The sequence below is a fragment of the Dermacentor andersoni genome, chromosome 1 (genome assembly GCF_023375885.2).
Source record: "Dermacentor andersoni chromosome 1, qqDerAnde1_hic_scaffold, whole genome shotgun sequence".
NCBI lineage: Eukaryota > Metazoa > Arthropoda > Arachnida > Ixodida > Ixodidae > Dermacentor > Dermacentor andersoni.
In genome coordinates this window covers 83,870,171-83,891,215 of record NC_092814.1, presented here as the reverse complement: position 1 = coordinate 83,891,215, position 21,045 = coordinate 83,870,171, and the positions used below count along the sequence as shown (strand labels likewise).

Genomic DNA, 21,045 nt, shown 5'->3' with positions numbered 1-21,045 from the left:
ACATATGGGCTGTTGCACCCCCGCTTACCCGTAAGTATAAGCGCCAACTCTCCGTTGCACATAGCGCCATATTGTTCGCCAAGCACAGTGTTCACTTTCTGTTAAACTGTGGTAGAGAAGGACTGACTGTGGGCAGTAACTTATAAGGAGATCAAAATAATGAAATTGTTATTGCAAAGAGCTGCTACCGTAGAATACTTAATGACAAAGAATCCGTGCGCTTAAGATTTCTCTGCAAAGCCATGCCATTTCTGAATGAGATTTAGGTAGGATTAATGCAAGACAAACTTCGCTACTAAATGTCTTCGGTGCGGCTTTGAGCAATGGATTAAGGCGAACGTGCACTGTTAGGACCTGCACAGTTGAAACTAGCTGTATTGTAATTAGGCAATTGCCTTAGCAAGCAGTCGTTTAGAAGCGTCAGTAAGCCCAGCTTACTGCTCGCTGCTCTATTCACGCTGCTCGTGGTTTCGACGCAGAAACGACGAGACTAGGTATTTTGGTTCCTAATGCACAACTATTTACAATGTGTTAAAATGCTGCAATCACCGGCCCTGATATTCTTATCATGGTCGAAAAATGAAACAAAAAAAAAACTTTATAATTCGATTAAGAAAAGAAATAGAACGTGCTGGTGCAAAGACAACATACAAGCACGATCATTTATTTATCATGTAAAATAAGCGGAGCGAAATACAGACAGCACAGAGGCGTCCGGTCACGAATGGTCCACCATTCACTATGCAAGAAGTTTGTTAAAAGCATGACACTGATATAATAGGCGTAAAAAAACATAAAACGTGAGAGATATGCACTGGGGGGCAGGAAACAAACACCAGCAAACGAATGACAATAAATACAAAATGCATAATCGATTGTTTCTATAAACAAGAAAGTGTAAAGCATAAGCATTTCATAACACATGGCAAAACAACTCTGAAACGAACACAAGTCGGCACATCACAAATACAGCAATTTTTTTTTAATGGCTTGTTAGAGATACCACCATTCTACTTCTTCAGCTGTTACTTGCAACACGTGTTCGTCATCGTTGTCCCACCCCGCCACTTCAACTAAACAGCCCAGCACTCGAAAAATAGCGCAGCACATGCACAGAACCCACCCGATCACTCAGCTCGCCTCGCACTGCGCACGTGTTTCGGTACGCGAACGATGCCCTCTGTGGCACAGTGGCGCCGCGTCGCGGCATCTTTGGGCAGCATATGAACCTCTCCCATAGCGTGACGGCGGAGTTTCGTGACCAGAAAAACATGGAAGGACTCTGACGACGCCTTCCTTGTAATAATAAGCGCGGAAGACTTCGCCGAACAATAACGAGGGGACCCGGAGCTAAAAGCCCTAGTCGAGTATTTGGAAGGGCACACCGACGTCCCTAGGGCATTTAAGCGTGGATTATCTTCGTTCACGCTTCAAAACAACCTACTCGTGAAGAACTTCTCACCAGTCCGCGCCAACTACCTTCTTGTTGTTCCGTCGGCGCTGCGTCCAGAAGTACTGCACGCCTTACACGACGATCCTACCGCTGGGCACCTAGGATTCTCCCGGACGCTGTCGAGGATACAGGAAAGGTATTACTGGCCACGTCTGACCACCGACGTCGCCCGTTACGTCAAGACATGCCGAGACTGTCAACGACGCAAGACACCGCCGACAAGGCCAGCAGGGTTACTACAGCCGATCGAACCTCCTCGTCGACCATTCCAGCAGATTGGGATGGATTTGTTGGGGCCGTTTCCGACGTCAACATCCGGGAATAAGTGGATCGTCGTGGCGACGGACTATCTCACCCGCTTCGCTGAAACTAAAGCTCTACCAAAAGGCAGCGCAGCGAAGTGGCGAAATTTTTCGTCGAGAACATCCTGCTGCGACATGGTGCCCCAAAAGTCCTCATCACCGACAGAGGAACGGCTTTTACAGCAGAGCTCACCCAAGCCATTCTGCAATATAGCCAGACAAGCCACAGGAGGACAACTGCCTACCATCCGCAAACGAATGGTCTCACGGAGCGCCTGAATAAGACCCTCGCCAACATGCTAGCGATATACGTCGACGTTGAGCACAAGACGTGGGACACGGTCCTGCCGTATGTAACCTTCGCTTACAACACGGCGGTGCAAGAAACAACACAGATCACGCCATTTAAGCTGGTTTACGGCAGGAACCCGACGACGACGCTCGACGCCATGCTGCCGCCCGTCACTGACGAGGAAAATCTTGACGTCGCGACCTATCTCCAGCGTGCCGAAGAAGCCCGACAGCTCGCCCGCCTGCGGATCAAGAACCAGCAGAGGACCGACAGCCGACACTACAACCTTCGACGACGCTTCGTCGAGTACCAGCCCGGTGACCGTGTTTGGGTTTGGACCCCTATACGCCGACGAGGACTGAGCGAGAAGCTTTTGCGTCGCTATTTCGGACCGTACAAGATCATCCGACGTATTGGCGCACTGGACTATGAGGTCGTGCCAGACGGCATTTCGCTATCACAGCGGCGCCGCTCACGACCTGAAATAGTCCACGTTGTGCGACTCAAGCCGTACTACCAGCGTTAATGAACTTTGGGGCTTCGCGTAACTGACCTTTGGACTTTGTTTCATCTCGTTGTTTTGTTACTTATGTTTAATAAGTGTCCTTTTGTGTTTCGCTCTCTTATATTTGTAGCATCAGGACGATGCTTCTTAAGAGGAGGGTATTGACACGTGTACTCATCTTTATCGGGCAACCACGTTTCGCCGCCTAACAAATGTAATCGCACAGCGTGGGACGCGCATGCATGTATCCGAAGTTTCTGGAAAGTTATCGATGCTTCTATCCGCTGTCTGTTGTCGCCGAACCTTATGTTATCTGATTTCATCACCTGACCCGAATGGTGTAGAACTTTGTGGAAGGCACGCGGGTCCGAACGATTAGTCTGGAACACTCGACGACTGTTCTTTAAAAGCCGACGCGCTTGACCCGCTGATCAGATTTCTCGACGATCGCCGACCGTGTTCGCCGCTATCGTTGTGCTATAAGTGTCGCCTGTTTTTGTGGGCACAGGTTCGCCCAATAAAAGCTAGTTTTGTATTCCACCGTATTGCTGCTTTCTTCACCGTCACTACCACGTGACACTATCAAGTGGTCATCAAGTGATATGTTCATGTTTGCTTGTGCACACGTGACAGCATGCTTCTTAATTGGGTTGGTAAGCGAATGTTTACAAGCTTATATGGATACAAGCTTATATGGATTAAATTACTATCCTTACTTCGTATAGCTGTCTATTCATTTGCTATCGCAATCGATGCTTTGCCTTTCGGGCAAAACAAACTTTTTTTCATTCATCGCAACTTTAGTGCTTTGGGAGTAAATCTTTGTTTTTCCACATGACAGCAGTTGTATTTCTGTATGAAAGCATGAGTTACGCAGTACTGTAAAGGAGTTTTCTTTTTTTTAGCTCACGGCAAACAGGTGCACATTACATTGAGGGCGCTTTAGAATCGAGTAGGTAGGCACTTTATTACGAGATGCGTGCAGTTGTGTCGCAAGCACCACCAGTTTCCAATTCGACGGCCCAGCAAGCTAAGCCTGCTGGCTCCTAGTCATCGCTGGCTGTCAATAGAACCGACACTGTGTCTACGCTGCTCACATAGTCATGTTTGTATTGGCATCTTTTTTTTAAGACGAGAGATCTGTGCAAACACGTTTGTTTTCACTTTACTTGCAACGTCATTCCAAGCATCCATGCAGGGGCACCAGTTCTGGGCAGAGCTACGCGCCAGCCTCCGACTTCGCACGTTTGACCAAAATGGGGATTGACGAAGGCCATGGCAATCAGTTCCCGCTTTGGCCATGAAGATACCTGGCTACGGTGAACTATCGGGCCTCGGCAGAAGTACGGCTAAATTCTAAATTCCTTTCTCACTAAACTGTGTCATTTTATGTAATTTAATATGCAATTTCGTAAGTTAACAAAGAAACTGCAGCCAAGCGATCCGGTGAAAATGCATGAAGTGTTGAACAGGCTGAAGAAAGGGAGGGGGCGCTTGCTCAGCAGCTGGTGCCAATTTCAAATCACTCGAAAGTGGAGGGGAAGAACTTGCACGGCTAGGGGCGGTTGCTTAGGATTTTACGGTAATTGCATGCATGAAGAGAGTACAAAGAATGATAAGCAGACAGTATAACATTCCCGTACTACGGTCTCCTGCTCATTATTTTTTCGAAAGTATGTGGTCGATCATATCAGCGGAACTTAAGAGTGATGCAACGACACTTACATGCACAAAATCTGTGTTTTTTTTGCTATGTTCTGACATTATTTGATGTCACTTATGCACGGTTACCACTATATTTCAATGAACGATGAGTGGTCGCTGTACAGCTGCTAATGTAAACAAATGCACCAGTCAGTGCTTTGGACTGTCAGTGGCATTCTTTCGGGAGCAGTGCTTCACAACACATTATATCAAGTATGTGGAACGCTTACCTGAGAAGGGGTAAAACACTTAAAATAGCAGCAGCACATATAAAATCAATGGTTAGGGCTACTCTTGTTCTTCATGCTGCAGTGCGATACGTTGCACATGGGCAATGGCTCTCTTGGTGGTGGTTGAATGCGAATGGCGATTTGTAGCTATTGAATTCGCCAGAATTGTAGCTGTCACTGTTTGACAGATCCGACGAGCTGGTGCAACTGGCACTGTCACCCAAAGGTCCGGCGCAGTCCCGAAATCAGCTGAAAATCTGCTCCACGCCACTTTCATCTTCCTATGGGTGAGACCGGCATGCCTTGCCCACCTTGCCCGCTGGTGTGTCACTCATGCCGTCACACGAAGAGGTTCGCTCGGTTGCTCGGTCTGGTTCTGGATTTGCACTTTCTTGCTTATTTAAATTATATCCGAATTTTTGGAACAAATCTACTATCAGACACATGACAGGGGGGTCTTGGGAACCTAAGAATTTCATTACCTTGACATGGTCGAAAAATCGTCATGATTTGCACTTTAAATCACAAAGTCAACACATGAACACATTGTGGAAGAATTACCACATCTAGAAATTCCAGAAACTTATGGTGCAATTAATTTTACCTTATCTAAAAATTGAACAACTTGAAACACCTTGTGAAAAAAATGTTGTGCTGTCAAAATGAAATTTTATGCATAAACTACATGGCAGGGAAAACTATATTACATAATAACGAAGTGCCTCAAAAGTATCTCACTTTTTAGTAACAGAATGATGCAGTGAAACTACTTCAGCAAACATCACTCAAGTGAATTTTTATTTCAACAAAGCTCTGGAACACTTTACCAAAGCCTCGTTATTGTCCACTGAAATAAATTTCATTTTAATAAACTTCAGTCAGCACAACTTATTGTTGTACAAACCATTTCCACGACACTACCTCACATATTCCAGGTCATAATTTTTCTTTAATGCACACACCATAATAGTAATGGCAAACCACACAATTCAGCATTGCCTTTGTGGTGGCTGCTAGGTCGGCTTTGAACAGATGGTTACAATTCTTGTTTTCTAGCCACAGGTACAGTTCAACAGAATGAAATGTTTCAATCTGCATCAAAACCACAGACAAAAGTTCATTCCGTGTAGTGGAAGTACAGTCGCCGATCAATTTTCCGGACTCCAAAAAAAATTCGGACATGCTCGATTATTCGGTCTGCTTCGCGGCACCGCCATTCTCCCTATAGACCATAATGTATAACAACTGCCGAAAGTTCGGACACCTTGCAACCCCTCGTCTGATTTTTCGGACACTCCTTGAGCCAACTCGATCGAGAGCACCATGCACCGACTCTGACCGGTGCATGGTTCGACTTGCTGAAGGCCATTTTTGTTTTGAACGGAGCCTCCTTGCTGCCCCAAGAAGTGGCGCTACTGCAAATCGCCGCTCATCATCATCGTTTCTGGCTGGTTCGATAGAGTGGCTCTACAGCAGTTCCGGTTTCAGCTTAGTAAGCCATGTCAAGACAATCCAGCAGCTGATTTGTTTCTTCGCGCACGACGCTAACGACGCTGCGAGTAGGCCACATTTTTCGTTTGTGCGACTGGTGTCGGCATGGTGGTGTTTGCTTTGTGCACTGTGTCGAGGTTCCGGTGATGCAACGCGGCATACGGAAACATAGCGCCAAGTGTCTAATGGCGCCGACAGTACCCGCGCAGACTGCGCTGGGGAATGCCGGCAAGCGGGTGCCGGGAGGCCTAAGATTTGTCGCCTTCCGATGTGCTCCCTACTGACACGGAAAATGTTCTGCCGAGACCTGCGCAGTGGTTGCATTGCGATTCCGGACACTGTCTCATTTGACAGTTTCACAGGTGCTGATACTGCTGTACTGACATGCGCAGAACTCAACGACGGAGAGATCATTCGTCAGGTTTCTGCTGCACCGCCGGACGATGACTCTGAGTAGTAAGATGACGCACCAGGTGCTACGCTGCCGTCGCATGCGGAGTGTGTACAAGCAGTGACTGTGCTTTCAGCTGCCTTCAGTGACCGTACGACCCTCTCCGAGATTCAGGCTTATCTGATTGCGCGTAAAAGGAACAGCGTGCAACGGCGCATTCACGATTTCTTCAAGCCTACTGCCGAGCCCAAATAAGTGCGTGGAAATAAAGGATTTCATTTTTTTTTTTTCTTAGTCTGCTTTTTCGGACACCTGTTGATTCGGACATTTCCACAGTCCCCGTGAGGTCCGAATAAACGGTCGGCGACTGTAACCTCTTACAGCACCTTTACTTAGCAGACTACCGTGTACAAGTGACTAGACACAAACAGGCGTACAAGTGACTAGACACAAAAATCCACTTAGCAGGCGCACGAGTGGCTTGACACAAAAACCCACTTTACACAACACCTAATATACATGGTGCATAGAGCAATACATAACATCACTTAAGGCAAGGTGCTGAAAGTCTGTGTGCCTCAGTGAAACCCAAGATAAATCTTTCTGCCTGACATGCTGTTCTACTTTTCTTCGTGATGGCAGGTTCTTCCTTGTGTATTGCACTTGAAAGACCTTTCACTTTAGTAAACACTTTGCTAAGAACTACTGAAGTTTGTTTAGGCAAGCTTTCATAGCATAAGAAAAGTAAACACAAATATTGTTTCCCTGCGAGTGTCTTGTATGTCTTCTTTAAGACCAAGAACATAACAAACAAAAAAGATTGACACCATTAACTTACGAGCTTTGGTGGGTTCTGCAGTAGGCACCTCAGGAAGGTCCTCAGCAGCCGGTCCGGCCACATCAATAAGTTTCTGATCAAGTTCCTGTTGCTCTAGGGTCTCCAATTCCTCAAGCAGTTCATCCTACACAAATCAAATGTTACAGAAATCAATCAACTAAATAGGATGCAATTACACAGTAGGCAAAATACTTGTAATGTATATACAGTGTCTGAGCTTCAACAGACTTCAACCAAAATGTACATTTGTGAAGCTAGCATTAATTCAAACCTTTCTTAGGCTCGATGTATTAGATTGCAAAACTAAATACTACTGTGAAATACAAAATGCTACTTGAAGACACAAAACTCGCTGCACAATGACATAAATGTCATTAAAATGAGAGTATACTCATAAATCTGTATGGACAAAATATCAGTGAAAAGCTCATGACATTTGCTTATTTCATCAAAAATCTAGTTTGTGAAAAGTTCATGAAAACAAAATACTATAAGATTTGTCAAGTAGTGTTTGTACTTCAATACCTCAATTTCGAATAACAAGCTATTGTTAGCACTGGAAGCTGTTCCAACTGCGTAAAAAATGATGTAATGTGGTTAGATGTTCAAAATAGTAGCGTGCTTCAAATCACAACATTTTCAAGAATGTTGCAGACAATTGCAATTTATGTAAATTAATTCCTGAAACTTGTTAGAATCAATTGGAAATAGGCAAATGTGAATTGTTACCTGGCTATTGTTACACAATGAGGTACAGTTTGACCACTCACAACACACAATTTCAATGCAAAACTAGACAAAATTATGAGCAATGTTTGAAGATGTTGGCTCAAAGGCTGCCTACTTTGTCACATATCACACATGCATTGCACACATCATATTCCACACAGCAATCGAGTTTTACTTTCTAAATTGCAAGGACCAGTTGCTTGCTCCTAAGCTTCGTACTATGTGACACCTGCGGTAAAAGAATTTTCCAGATCTACCGCTTTGGCCGTGAGTTACACTGCCGCCTAGAAGCTAATCTTGCACACATACATGAATACCCAAGAAAGGGAACAGGAGGATGGCTACTACAGTAGCTTAATTACTAAAGTCCCACCACCGTAATGCAGAAGATGTGGGTTTAGTTCCCACACATGACAAGTTGTCTTTTTGTCCGCTTTCATTTTCACTTCCACTGTCAATTTTACAGTTCAATTAAGCATGACAATTAATTTCTCCTATGCTTTCTCAAGCTTCATAGTCTGTTTCTTTATATGGTTGTGAACTTGATGACTAACAAAAAAATCTAACCGCTCGGATACCCTTTTCTTCTTGCCAATTGAGATATGCATCAAATCCACCTTGCAGATATCCAGTAACAAAAACTTGTAAAAAAATTATGAAAGTTCAGAGATCAGCTATTGCTAAGTTATTTTGCAGCCTATTGGCTTGATTTCTTATCCCAAATTCTGGCATCATACAGTTGATTAGGGGCCTGTATGCACCTAATACATTCGCACCACAAATGCTTATGCTTGAACAAGCATCCTCAGAAGCAACACACGTAACTGTGTAAGCAGGTTGTCCAGTTTCTTCCAACACTCTATAATGAATTAAGGAGCGAAGAAGTTAACAAAAATTGGAGGACGCTTAAGCTTCGCCTTCAAGAGTGGAACGCGACAGCGTTCCCGTCGACCCGCCAAGGGGTGTAAGACAATGGGCTACGGCGCAGCGACTACGCGCCCCGCATCGGACGCGGGGAGCGTCGAGCAACGCAGCGTTCGGCGCAACAACGAAATGTGCGCCTAAGCAAGCGACGCACGCCTGAGCCTTAGAAACAGCTCGTTTCTAAGGCAACACCGCATTCACTAGAGGCACTTTTGTACCGCTTTGAAGCATCGAACTCGTGGCTCAGTGGTAACGTCTCCGTCTCACACTCCGGAGACCCTGGTTCAATTCCCACCCAGCCCATCTTGCAAGTTGTTATTCATGAAGTGCCTGCTGGGATTTATCGCTCACGGCCAACGCCGCCGACGCCGACGACACCGGCTTTTCTGCGACACGAGCTGCTTAACGCTGTCGCGTTAATAAACAAAAACTCATTGCATTACTGGTTACGAAAGAGGATACTTCCGCAATACCGTTCAGCCACATGTCAACCTTGTAATGTCACAGGATGGTGCATTACATTGAATTACCGGCACTATGGTGGTATTCCCTTACGGTTGCACAGTTTGTTAGAAGAACAGTTCATGGATAGAATTACAGTGACAAGTGCCTGCATGGCCATGAAGAGAGGGTACGCTAAATTGCTTACATTTCTATTGCTTAGCCCACAACCTAGAAAACATACTCAATCAGCATTCCTGCTACATTTGTGAACGTAAGAACTTCAGGAAGCTGCCTATCCCATTTAACCAACTTTCACTACTCACAACGATATTAGATCCAGTTTAACAAGCTCTTATTGTTTACGTTAAAGTAACTTGTACAGAGCTGATATGGACTGCATTACCTATCCTAATATGAAGTTTATTCCTAATAAGGCAAACTAGACACAAGATAAATGAAGGCAGAAAGGAGTCTATGGTCTCCTCTTCATCTGTCTATTTCCTCACGTTTCAACACAAATATGTACGTACTTGCTCAGTTTACTGTTTTACAAAGGCAAACTTCTCTGAAGTATAGTACGCCTCATTAATAAGTCAATGCAACAATAAATCCGTTGCCAGCAATCTTTGCAGCAGCAAGTAGTGCGTACAGCAGACTCACCTTAAACGGAACCTTAAGGGATCAGGGAAATTGGTTCCATTTACTGAGAGACATTGCAGAGAGCATTGCATGAATACAAAACCAACCAACCATGAGGGTGGTGTTCCGTTTAAGCAATATCTGTTTATCGAGATTCCACTGTAGTAGTAGTGATCTATGCATGAAGACACACTGAGCTCTGGTTAGCCTCACATATCTTGTTTTGCTAGAGCCACTTTTTAGTTCAGCTGCCGGTCATCCCAGCTTTCATGCTTCTATTGCAACTTAAGTCTTCAAGCAACATTGGCACTGATCCTCGAAACTTACCTCATCGACGTCTGTGCCAAATGCAACAGGATTAGATATGGCTTCTGAAATCTCATTGGCAATCTCCTGCTGTTCTTGTACTTCATCCATAAGGTCATGCACCTTGTCAACATCCCTGAGTAAAAAAATAACATCACAAAAATGCACCTAACTGCAACACAACTGTGTAGCACAATGGAGACATTTCATACTTAACTGATAAAGCTATCTTTGAGGTAAGCTGTTATCATGAAAAGTTATTCCTTTAAATGCATCCACACTTCACAGGCTCAAGATATGCGTCACTATATATGCACCTGACCAGTCCCACTGCGAGTCATTTTCACGTTAACCCTTTAAACGTTCTATTACCGTATTGCACAATTCTACCGAGCCCCCGATTGTAACGCGCAGTTATATAACCGCCAAAATATGTAAAAAATAACCTGGTGCTAGTTCTGTTGTGCACATCAAGTAACGAAACCTGAGTCAACGCATACCGAGTTGAAACGATCTTATGAAACATACAAAGACACACAGACTGAACCTTAGCAGCTAGTCGCTATCGGAGTGCAGCAACACATCCCTCTTGCTATCTACTGACCACAGAACATCACCTTCAGTTCTATCTAATGCATTATAAATGTCACACTTCTTGAAGGCTCGAGCAAACATTGTCTGCAAGACGGCATTCCATGCACCATGGACCACCTTGCAATGTCTCGGAGCGACCGCAAACACAAAGCCATAAAAAACGAAAAAATGTCCATTCAATGGCAGTATGGCTAGCTACCTTGTATTGAGATATTTTTTTTTTTTAGTTAGAATCGGTTTAGTTTTTGATTTTGCATAGAATTAGTCCCCACTGTAACGCACAGCCAAATATGAACGCACTTTTTATTCAGAAAAGTGCGCATTAGAATCGTGCAAATATGGTATTTTGACCAAAAGTGACCATATTTCGCTTTTTTTTTTTCATGGCTTATTTTACAGTGTTTCAATATCAACTATTCTGCGAAGCAAAGTTCTATACTCCAGCAAGTTTTTTGTGCATTACAGCACTTCTAACGTAGGCCAGAGTAAAGCACCAGCTTTCTTTTCCCCGCACGACTCACGTGCGAGCTGTCAGTGGCACACGCCATTATTCTAAACCTGCCAAAAAGCACAAAAAGCGTGCGATTCCAAAAAACACTGTCTTCAAGCACTAAGAAAGTTCTACCATCTATGCAACAGAAAACCAAGACTGCAATAAATGCATTCCTCCAGTGCTGATGAAATGGCTGCCATCTATGTTGTAGAACACGAAGACTAAATCAATGCAGCCTTCGAGCTGCTCAAAAAGCGCCAACATTTATGTAATAAAACAAAAAAGTGTGAAATAACTGTGGATTTCAAACGCTGGCACTGCAGGTATATATGTAGTACATGTAGAAGAAAAACTGAGTGGACATGCTGAGTTTCACCAAATCACTTTGAAAACAGGATTGTGCTGACAAGCTGAGCTCATCCAAAATACTTAAAGGGCAACTCCGGCGATTTTTTGAGGTCCACTGATCTTAATAAAATTTTGAATATATGTTCTCTTTTGCACTCTGATTACCTGTGCCAAACTATATGGCTGCAAGTCATTTCGTTTTTCTGAAAATGAATTTCAAAATTTAAAAACTCGTGACTTTCTACTGGCCACCCTGTGTTTGTGACATGGGAGACTACACTGCCACTGCCGCTGAAATCGGCGCTTAATCGCCGCTGCCTAATTCAGAAACTCTGTAAAAGCTTCCTGTGTTGTCAGGAGACATCAGCGTTAGCACCAAGTGTACTGCTTGCTTGTTTAGCACGCGTTCTGCGCGTTGACATTATGGTAGTGTAGGATCTGACGTCATCGACTCATGGTGCCATCACACGCATCAGCTACCTGTTTCGGTATCTTGTTTATTTAATATTATTGATGAATTTCTAAGCAAATTGAATCACCCTACTGGTGACAGGACTGTCAATGCCATTTGAAAATGACAATATCCTAATATGATATTAAAAAATGCCGGAGTTGCCCTTTAAGGGGTTTAAGCTGGGCCACAGCGCGGTAGATGGAGGCATAAGCACTTGAGCCATTGAACTAAGGATGTGAGGGTGTCTGCTTTCACAGGTCTCAACAGACAAAAACCAATAGGAGCACTCTTTGGTAGGTGTGCCAAAAAACACCAAGCTAATTTGACTGAACCACCACAATGTGGCTAACCTCTAAATTATATTCAATGTTGCCTTGAACCTATGCACATAGGGGATGCTGCAAGAACTATGGCATCCCAGCACTGGCAGAACCTATGCATGTGCAGCTGCGAACATGGTGAGCCCAGTGTATTTTACGAAACCCAAAAGCTTTCACTTGGTTATGCTATAGTGCGAGATGGGGTTTGTTTTTTTCAAGTTCAAAGGTTTCAGTGTCCAATAAATTACTAGAAAGACAAATTAATGTGAACCGAAGTGGTGCATCACCTCACACCCCCCTGGTGCTCCTGAATCAAATACCTATTCTCTCCCTCACTTTCTCTACATAACTTACAGTGATAAAAGATTAACAGTTTTAACGAGCAAAACCATAGCAAGAGTAACTGAAAAAAAAAAGTGAAATGTGGCCTTTGACCAACTCACATGTTTTCATGGGCATTCTTGAGAGCCTTTGCAGCAAGGGACATAATCTTGAGAACTTCTGTGTTGGTGTTGGCATTTTCAAGTGCCTCTCGCTGATACTCAATGGTGGTGAGAGTGCCATCAATCTGTGCAAGCTGCTTTTCATACCTACGCTTCCGCTTCAGGGCAGCAAGGGCAGCTGAAAATAAAAAATAGTAAGAGCCCACATCAGGATCCTTCACTTACACTGTGAATAAAACATATTGTTCAACGCCTAGTAGTGTGTCTGAAAACTGCATGCTCAAGGCTACCAGAAAACCTGGACAATTGAGAACAGGCTTTATGTTTCTAGTTTTTATTTTAATAATTGAAGAAAGAATGCTCTTTGGTCAGTGGAAGCAGTTTTGTATATGTTATTCCTTATCCACTTCTCTTGCCAATAACAGCAACAACGTTTATAACAACTGTTATGCATGGCACAAAGCACTGCAGACTTCCTGCATGCATAATGTCACTGTGTGTTCAAGTATCTTTACTGTAACCAAAAGTACTGAATAATGTTTTAAAATGGTGGGAAGCAGGTTCGCACATCTCGCTTTGCAAGAAATGCTTTTCTTTATACATAGTTCGGCAAACTTCAGTCTTTTCTCCGACTTCCATGTAGTAACTGCAGTAATGTGCTTTTATTCTATGCTGTGTACAAAGGTGTGTATTAGTTTTGAATGTTTACTGAAAGCCTTGCATGTATAGTGACATAGCAACATCCATAATTTTTGCAGAGTGTATGACTGGACTTTCATGTATGGCAAGTATATATTGTGCACTCTTGCTATGCAGCGTGTCTTGCACAATGTTAAGCTAGGCTTGACCTGTGTTATGCTGTTTTGCTTCAGACATTTTTCTTTCATGCCTCTGTCGTTTTTGTTTATTCACATTTGTCACTTAGGCTTATCTCTTCTTTTTGTGGCATAGTTAGCCATTCATTGATCTATTTCACGGACGACACTTATCTATGCACAATAATATCTTAACATCACAGTCACAATGTCACAAATCGCAGCGCTAGCGTAAATTTATGGAAACAGGGAGAAACCACCAGGCCACTAAGTTTATATTAAATTATATTTGCGAGAAATATCAAATTATATGCCTTTAGACTTGCGGGAAACGAAACACTTCAACAGCTGTTACCGCAGCGAAACCGCTTTGAAGTTGACGGAACTCGAGTTCGTCATTTGAGGCGAGCGTGCTTCTCGTTAGGAGGTAACTTTAGCTTAGGGCTCAACTCAGCATCGAGTGTCTCCGAAAGCACTACTTGAAGTAGCACAGCTTGCGGAGAATTTTCCCTAAATTTTATGGTCTCACTTTAGGAATTATGAAATTTCATAGTCTATATCGATAACAAATGAAGCGCTAACGTTTGGTTCTTGTGCGCACAGCCGCAAAATCCACGAATTTATAGAAACAACATATTCCGACAGCAATGTCCATGTGATAATGAAACACTGTTAGCTTCATTCGGCCACGGCGCAATCAGCAGGGTCCAGCGCGAGATGAATGAGATGAACACTGAGATGAGTGACCTCAGCATGCATTGGCTCCTCCTTTATACGGCTTCGCCCATAGTAACAGCTGTGAACGCAACATGAAAAGACTACCCGGTAGTAATAAAGAGAAACCGCTCTTCAATAGCGCATTAGCATGAGCAGGCAACTAGCTTGACACACGTAGGAACACTGCTGACCGCATGAACCTGTTTCCGTATAAGAGGTCGTGAGTCATATGTAGTTTGAGTTACTGTTCAGATGCAAGGAAGCGCTCAACCGTGCAACGCTACGTTGCACAAGATTTACAGGAGATTGTTCGTATTATTAGGCTTGTGACATAACATAGACGCTCTGAAGCACACATTGACACTTCCAATACGAATTAGCGGCGGGTGGCAACTGCGTGCCAAGAATCTTCACAACGTGATGACACAACACCAGCGATACCCCCATCCCATGCAAATGTGAAATCACAGATCAGGGTCCGCTTTACTCACCTCGCTTATTCTTCGTTCCATGCTTTTTGGCAGCTTCTAGTTCTAATTTGACTTTCGACTCAAGAAAATCCTGCTTCTTATTAAGCATTTCTTCGATCTCGCGCAATCTTTGAATCGCCTCGCCTGGCGAAGGTGCTTTCTCGCCACCTTTCCCGCCACCAAAAAATTTCGCAAAGAAACTCATCGTGGAGTTAGTGTAGTCTTTCTGCTCGGGGATACAAGTGATGACACGGTAATAGTAAAGAGAAGTAAATCGACAAGTTTAGCGAAACTGCAAGCCTAGAAGACGCTACCGTACCGCCCAAGGACTCTTCCTACGCTACACCATGCTACACCTAACTGCAGCCGGTATATTAGCGAAAGTGTCGTATCCGTACGATGGGTATTTCATCATTGCGAGAAATCACACATCAAAACCAAACAATTAATTAAGCAGTCATAATTGTTGACATTCATAATAGTTATTTGTAGTTCCTAATGAGATATTTCCTCCTTAATGTTAACAGGCATAAATAATTGTACTGCATTAAGCAGTAATTCTTAATATACCGTTCTCACCACAACATAGATATACCAAATTTATTGGTACGTTTTTATTTAGCTTTAAACGATCTGCAGCATCACATCATGTGTCGCAGTAAAAGCCAGTGCACGCTGATTTAAAAGTTTCGTAATATTAAGTCGATCTCCGCGCATGTCGTGGCGCATGTTGAGCAGGCGCGCACGCAAAGTTATTTTTGAGTTACGAGGTTACGACTTGAACATTTATGACATTACGCCGGTCTTAGCGGCCTGCTGTTACTGCAAGACTCGTGGTCTGAGCGTTTTGTGTTGATGTCATGATGGATGCATTTGACGCAGTTCTCTTCAAACAAGGAGCAGAAGCAAGGGTGTACAAAGGCACATATTTAGGAAAACCTGCTGTTTTCAAGGAGAGATTTGAAAAAAGGTACAGGCACCCCGACTTGGACAGGCTGCTGACTCTTGAGCGCATGCGAGCTGAAGCCCGCGCTTTGCGAAAGACCAGAGCTGCTGGTGTGCGGGTTCCGCCTGTGTACTTTATCGACTTGACGTCGCGAATCATTGTGACAGGATACATCGAAAATGCCGAGACAGTCCGTGAAAGGATTGTTTCTCTGCAATCGGAAGAAGCGGCGGGCCGCGCGAGAAGCTTGGAATTTCTTATGGACAAAATCGGCGAGGTTGTTGCACTTCTGCATAAGAACCATATAGTCCACGGTGACCTCACCACTTCCAACTTGATGGTGCAGCATCGCGAAGCAGCATCTCCTCTAATCTATGCCATCGATTTCGGCTTGAGTTTTATTAGCGAGACAGCTGAAGACAAAGGCGTCGACTTGTACGTTCTAGAAAGGGCATTCCTGAGTGCTCACCCAGGGATCGAAAGCTTCTTTCAAAGATTCCTGGATAGCTACTCAAGAAACTACCCACAAAAAGCTGCGAGCATCAGGAAGAAATTCGAAGATGTGAAACAGCGTGGAAGGAAGCGAGCGATGGTCGGTTGACCGTGGACATGCGTGCTAAAAGGAAATGTGCCAGTAAAGGTGATTTAGGAAGCTTTCGCCTTGTTCTTATGTGGGTACATTCCCACGCTCAAGCGTACATGTATTGTGCTTAAAGGTGTGCTTTAAAAAAAAAAGGCAGTGTTATTAGCCATTTACAGTTACACTGTTATTAACAGTTAGACTGAACAGTTATAGCAGACATTTTTCTTGGCGATAAAAACTGTTTACTGCCACCTTTACAAAGGGAGTGCACACCATGCATTACCTGCATGCTCTATGCCCTCGTTCTGATGTACCTTTGTTTAACACGTTTTCCTAAAACGAAACCAACTCAGCCGAGCAACACTACCATTCACCTTTGCAACTACAAGTGCAAAGGAAATTGGTAGTACACTTTGTGAAAATGGGGCTTGTAAAAATTGCACAGCACTGTGTCTCCTTTCCGAGTCCTGTTTGCAATGTACTGTTCGACAAACTGATCCATAGTATAGGCCTCTCGTGCTGCACCTTTGAGGCAAACTTGTGGGACCACCTGTCAGCAGCAGTGGCGAAAATCGGGTGGCCCCAATGTAGAGTCACACAGCAGTTAGCTACGATGCATCATACTAAAGTGCCTCATAGAAGAGAAGGCAAAAGTGTATGCATGACACAAAAGTGCTACAAAAGCTCTAGTGTAGTTGGGAACACTTTGAATGAGGGCAATTCTTTCTGTTGAAGCTGTACAGCAGGCCATAGCACTTGGTCAGAACTGCTGTTGCATACCTATCCATTTATATTCGGGTGGCATCTCTTAGGTACAAAAATGTGCACAAACATGCAGAGTCAATGAGCAAGCTAGCCAAAGGGATGTATCCTTTGTGCACACCAACTTTGATGTCTACCCTGCGGAGGTTATTTAAGGGAAACGTCTTGATGTTTTTTTTTTTTCTTTCTTTCTTTACCAATAACGGACAGTTTTGCAAATGTCTTCCTTTCAGGGGACAAAATAGCTCTCAGCTTGATCATTTCACACAGTATTAATTCTTTTCTTAGTGGCATTCTAATTTTGCTCTGCAGTGCCATCTGAGGCATGTCACTATACTGTGTCCCTGGGTAATTTCAATGTGTTCACATTCCATGATGTGCCTTGATAGGCAGTGACATCCAAGAATTGGCTATGAATGACATAATAGGGTGTATCTGTAGATGAGCTATACTAGCACCTGTGTGGTCTTGACCCGCCGTGGTTGCTCAGTCGCTATGATGTTAGGCTGCTGAGCACGAGGTCGCGGGATCGAATCCCGGCTACGGCGGCCGCATTTAGATGGGGGCGAAATGTGAAAACACCCGCGTACTTAGATTTAGGTGCACGTTAAAGAACCCCAGGTGGTCGAAATTTCCGGAGTCCTCCACTACGGCATGCCTCATAATCAGAAAGTTGTTTTGGCACGTAAAACCCCATAATTTTTTACCTGTGTGGTCTTGAACTTATTCTTATATCTTCTTTTCTTTGTTAAAAATTTGGAGAACACTTCAGCTTCATCTTTAAAAGTGGAACACGATAGCATTCAAAGATCCCTGACTGCTTCTCGTGCTTCCCGGCAACTGCAGCTTATGTAACCTGAAAGGGACTGACAACTGGCCAGAATGTGTTGTGAGATGTTGATAGAAATGAAATGACCATGCTGGTTTATAATGATAGAATCCAGCACGCTGTTGGCGATTTAAGTAGGAATTATAATTTTAAATTTGCAAAGAAAATCTCAAAAACCAGTAAGTGGCAAGGCCTGGCGGTGAAATCGTGGTACTTCGGATGTAGTCTGTGAGATTACTGTATGTAAGTCGGCTGTTATTAAGTACAGCATAAGTATTGCTTAAAATTGCAGTTGGTATATTTTTAGACACTTGCACTTTATTCTATGCTTCAGAAATCAAAAGTGCACACATGGCTGCGGCAACACACTGAACTACCTATCACATGTAAAAGCGTTGTTTCATTTTCAATCCGATTGGTTTCGTTTTGACTCATTAAATACCAAAGCAGTTGGACAGGAAACCACGAAAACACATAGAAATATTTTAACACTTAAGAAAACATGAATCGCAGGAACATCAACTTGATAAAGTAATTAATATTTTCTCACAGTTACGGCTGTACTTGTCTTTTGCCTCCCACTAATACTGGTGTATAATCACCATTGCGCTCACCTATCACCATTTTCAGCATGCTTTCAGTGAACGACTACATCCTCACTACAGATAGAAAATTTTGAATAAAAAATGTTTTACGGTGTTTTCCACATTACCACTTCATGATTAGACACTCCGACCATTAAGTTTTCTATTGCACTAAAAAAATGGGTACCATGAAAATTGGTTGTCAGTCCTTTTAATGTTTACCGGGAAACGTTGGCGGCGAATGCTATGCATGAAGGCAAGCTTTCTGGTAGAAACATGGCCTCTTGCATGGGCCAATCCCAGAGCTGGTGCACAGCTGCGCTAAGAAAATGACACCATTTTCAGGTTTCTATTATATCGCGCCTTTAATATTTCAGTCTGAGAAGATTTAACATAAAAGACATGCACTGTCGGTGTTTTGTTTCATGACATTTGTTTGTGGGCTGCCATTCCCAAAATTCCAAGGAATAATGTCAAGAATGTAAGAAAAGGTATGAGCAACTTTAGTGATAGAATGGTGTGGCAATATATACCGCATGTCATATAGCAAGGCGTGGCATATACATATACCTAAATATATATGGGAATTTTCGTTCACGGGGACACTGGCGCCGGATGCCGACACCGGATTTTCTGCGACACGGGGCCCTTAACGCTCTCGTGTTAAAATCTTTTGCTACTATGTAAATTACAGTCAGCCCCTGCGCTTACTTACTGAGTATGCCATGTGCTGGCATATGGTAAAAATTTATGTATTTATAGTGCTATTGCATGATAGGCATCTGCTGGCAAATAATATTGGCCATGCTTACTTGAAGATTATGACTTGATAATGAAGCAGCGCACTTACATCTGACACATACACGTACACATAGAAAGAACATACAGAGGCGCCTGTGTATGTCCTTTCTATGTGTATGTGTACAAGTCAGATGTAAGTGCGCTACTTCAATATCATAGCTCCCCAACTAGCCCATCAGTATCTTTTAGAATCATTACTTGTCAGGTACTCTTATGTTTTGCCTCAGTTGCCTTGGCAGCTGCTTCCAAATCACACACCATAAGGTTCTGCATCACATGTTGTCGGGCATAATGCCAAGTAACCTTGCTGCAATATAATTTTGTGTTCTACAACATATTCATTGTTCTATTTGCTGCTTGCACTGTGCATCTTTTGTTGTGCTCATAATGTTTTTAAATAAGAGCCCAACAGAGCATATGTTATCTGCAAAAGGAAGAAAAAGAAGTTGGAGGGTGATTAAACCTCCATTTGAAGTCTATGAAAGTCAAAGTATTCCTGAGCAAGTTTGGGGTGAGATAGGGGCAGGGTCAATGCGCATGGGACGGTATTGCATCAGCCCTTATGTGAGGGGAGTAAAAGGATTGTCAGACTTTTAAATTGTTTGACTGCACTGCCTTCAGAGTCTGCTGACATATTGAACTGTACTATCTTGTGCACCGGCTTACATGTTTATACTGCACTATCTTTGCGATCGGCCCACGTTTTGACGCATGATATGTTAAGGAATTTTAAATATTTTCCAGGGTTTTACATGCCAGAACTGGGGGAAAACCACCTGTGGCATGACAGTAGGAGTATCGGGCTTCTGTACTAGAGGTCTGTTGTTCAAATCCAGTTGTCGGACAACTTAATTGATTGGTTTATCTTAAAAACTGGCAGTTGAAGTAGCAATGGCGAGGATCAGCCTCTTGCTTAGACTTCCTCGAACGGTGTTGAAAGTGTACGCCAGTGCGAATATATATACATCAAGGTGACTACTGGTCCCAAGGTATCCCAGGGGCACATACGTAATAGCACATATCCAACATTTTAGGCTGCACTATATGCGGGATCGGCCCATGAAAGAGGCTAGAAACATACCCGATACGGAAAAGTGCTGGTGCCTCGCTGAGAAAGGCTTTGACTTTAAAATTGCTGCTTGCTTCAGTGCATAATCGTTATTAATGTGCGCTAGGTATTTTCTGGTGACATCATAATGTACTGTGGCACGCAGCATTGCCTTTTGTAAGGGTGACAGGCCCCGTGACCAACTTGGCGAACCGTCATCCTCGCGTTTATTCCTAAGAGCAAGCGGAATGGTGATTACAGCGTCCAGCCTAGCCAAGTACGAAAGTACATTCTTGTTCACCTGTGGCTGGGCTCACATGCACGTACACAGCACTGATGATTGTGGCTGATGGATACTCGTGGTGATGAAGATGATGCTACGCCTTTCTCTTCACTGTGGATGGAGCCATAGTATGCCGATAACAGGCACATGGTGTTTAGATGGTCCTTTGGTGCGCTCGCTGATGTTACTCCTGAAACCTTTGAAGCAGCAGACATTGCACCAGTTCACTACCATTAGCATGCTGCATGCCTAGAAAGGCCTTACTGGAATGTACCGAACTTGGCCACAGGTAGTGCAATTTGTCGTG

The 21,045-nt window shown here is 43.6% G+C and overlaps 2 protein-coding genes across 3 annotated transcripts in view; one reads left to right on the top strand and one right to left on the bottom strand.

The window, feature by feature from the left end:
• The window catches only part of shrb (charged multivesicular body protein shrub), a 38,204-nt gene extending 22,935 nt beyond the window's left edge, over nucleotides 1-15,269 (bottom strand). The window contains exons 1-4 of one of the 2 annotated variants that reach the window (XM_055061674.2): nucleotides 14,924-15,269; nucleotides 12,901-13,078; nucleotides 10,270-10,384; nucleotides 7,207-7,330 (exon numbers count right to left, since the gene is read on the bottom strand). In XM_055061674.2, the coding sequence (XP_054917649.1) occupies nucleotides 7,207-7,330; nucleotides 10,270-10,384; nucleotides 12,901-13,078; nucleotides 14,924-15,107 (601 nt within the window). In that variant the 5' untranslated portion in view covers nucleotides 15,108-15,269. The remainder of the gene's footprint in view (nucleotides 1-7,206; nucleotides 7,331-10,269; nucleotides 10,385-12,900; nucleotides 13,079-14,923) is intronic. The other variant, XM_050194354.3, reaches the window with a different exon arrangement.
• Nucleotides 15,270-15,552: 283 nt separating this feature from the next.
• Nucleotides 15,553-16,500, top strand: Tcs5 (TP53 regulating kinase). Its single transcript, XM_050194353.3, has one exon. It carries the CDS (start codon nucleotides 15,763-15,765, stop codon nucleotides 16,447-16,449), a length of 687 nt encoding a protein of 228 aa, XP_050050310.2. The 5' UTR covers nucleotides 15,553-15,762; the 3' UTR covers nucleotides 16,450-16,500.
• Nucleotides 16,501-21,045: the final 4,545 nt, after the last annotated feature.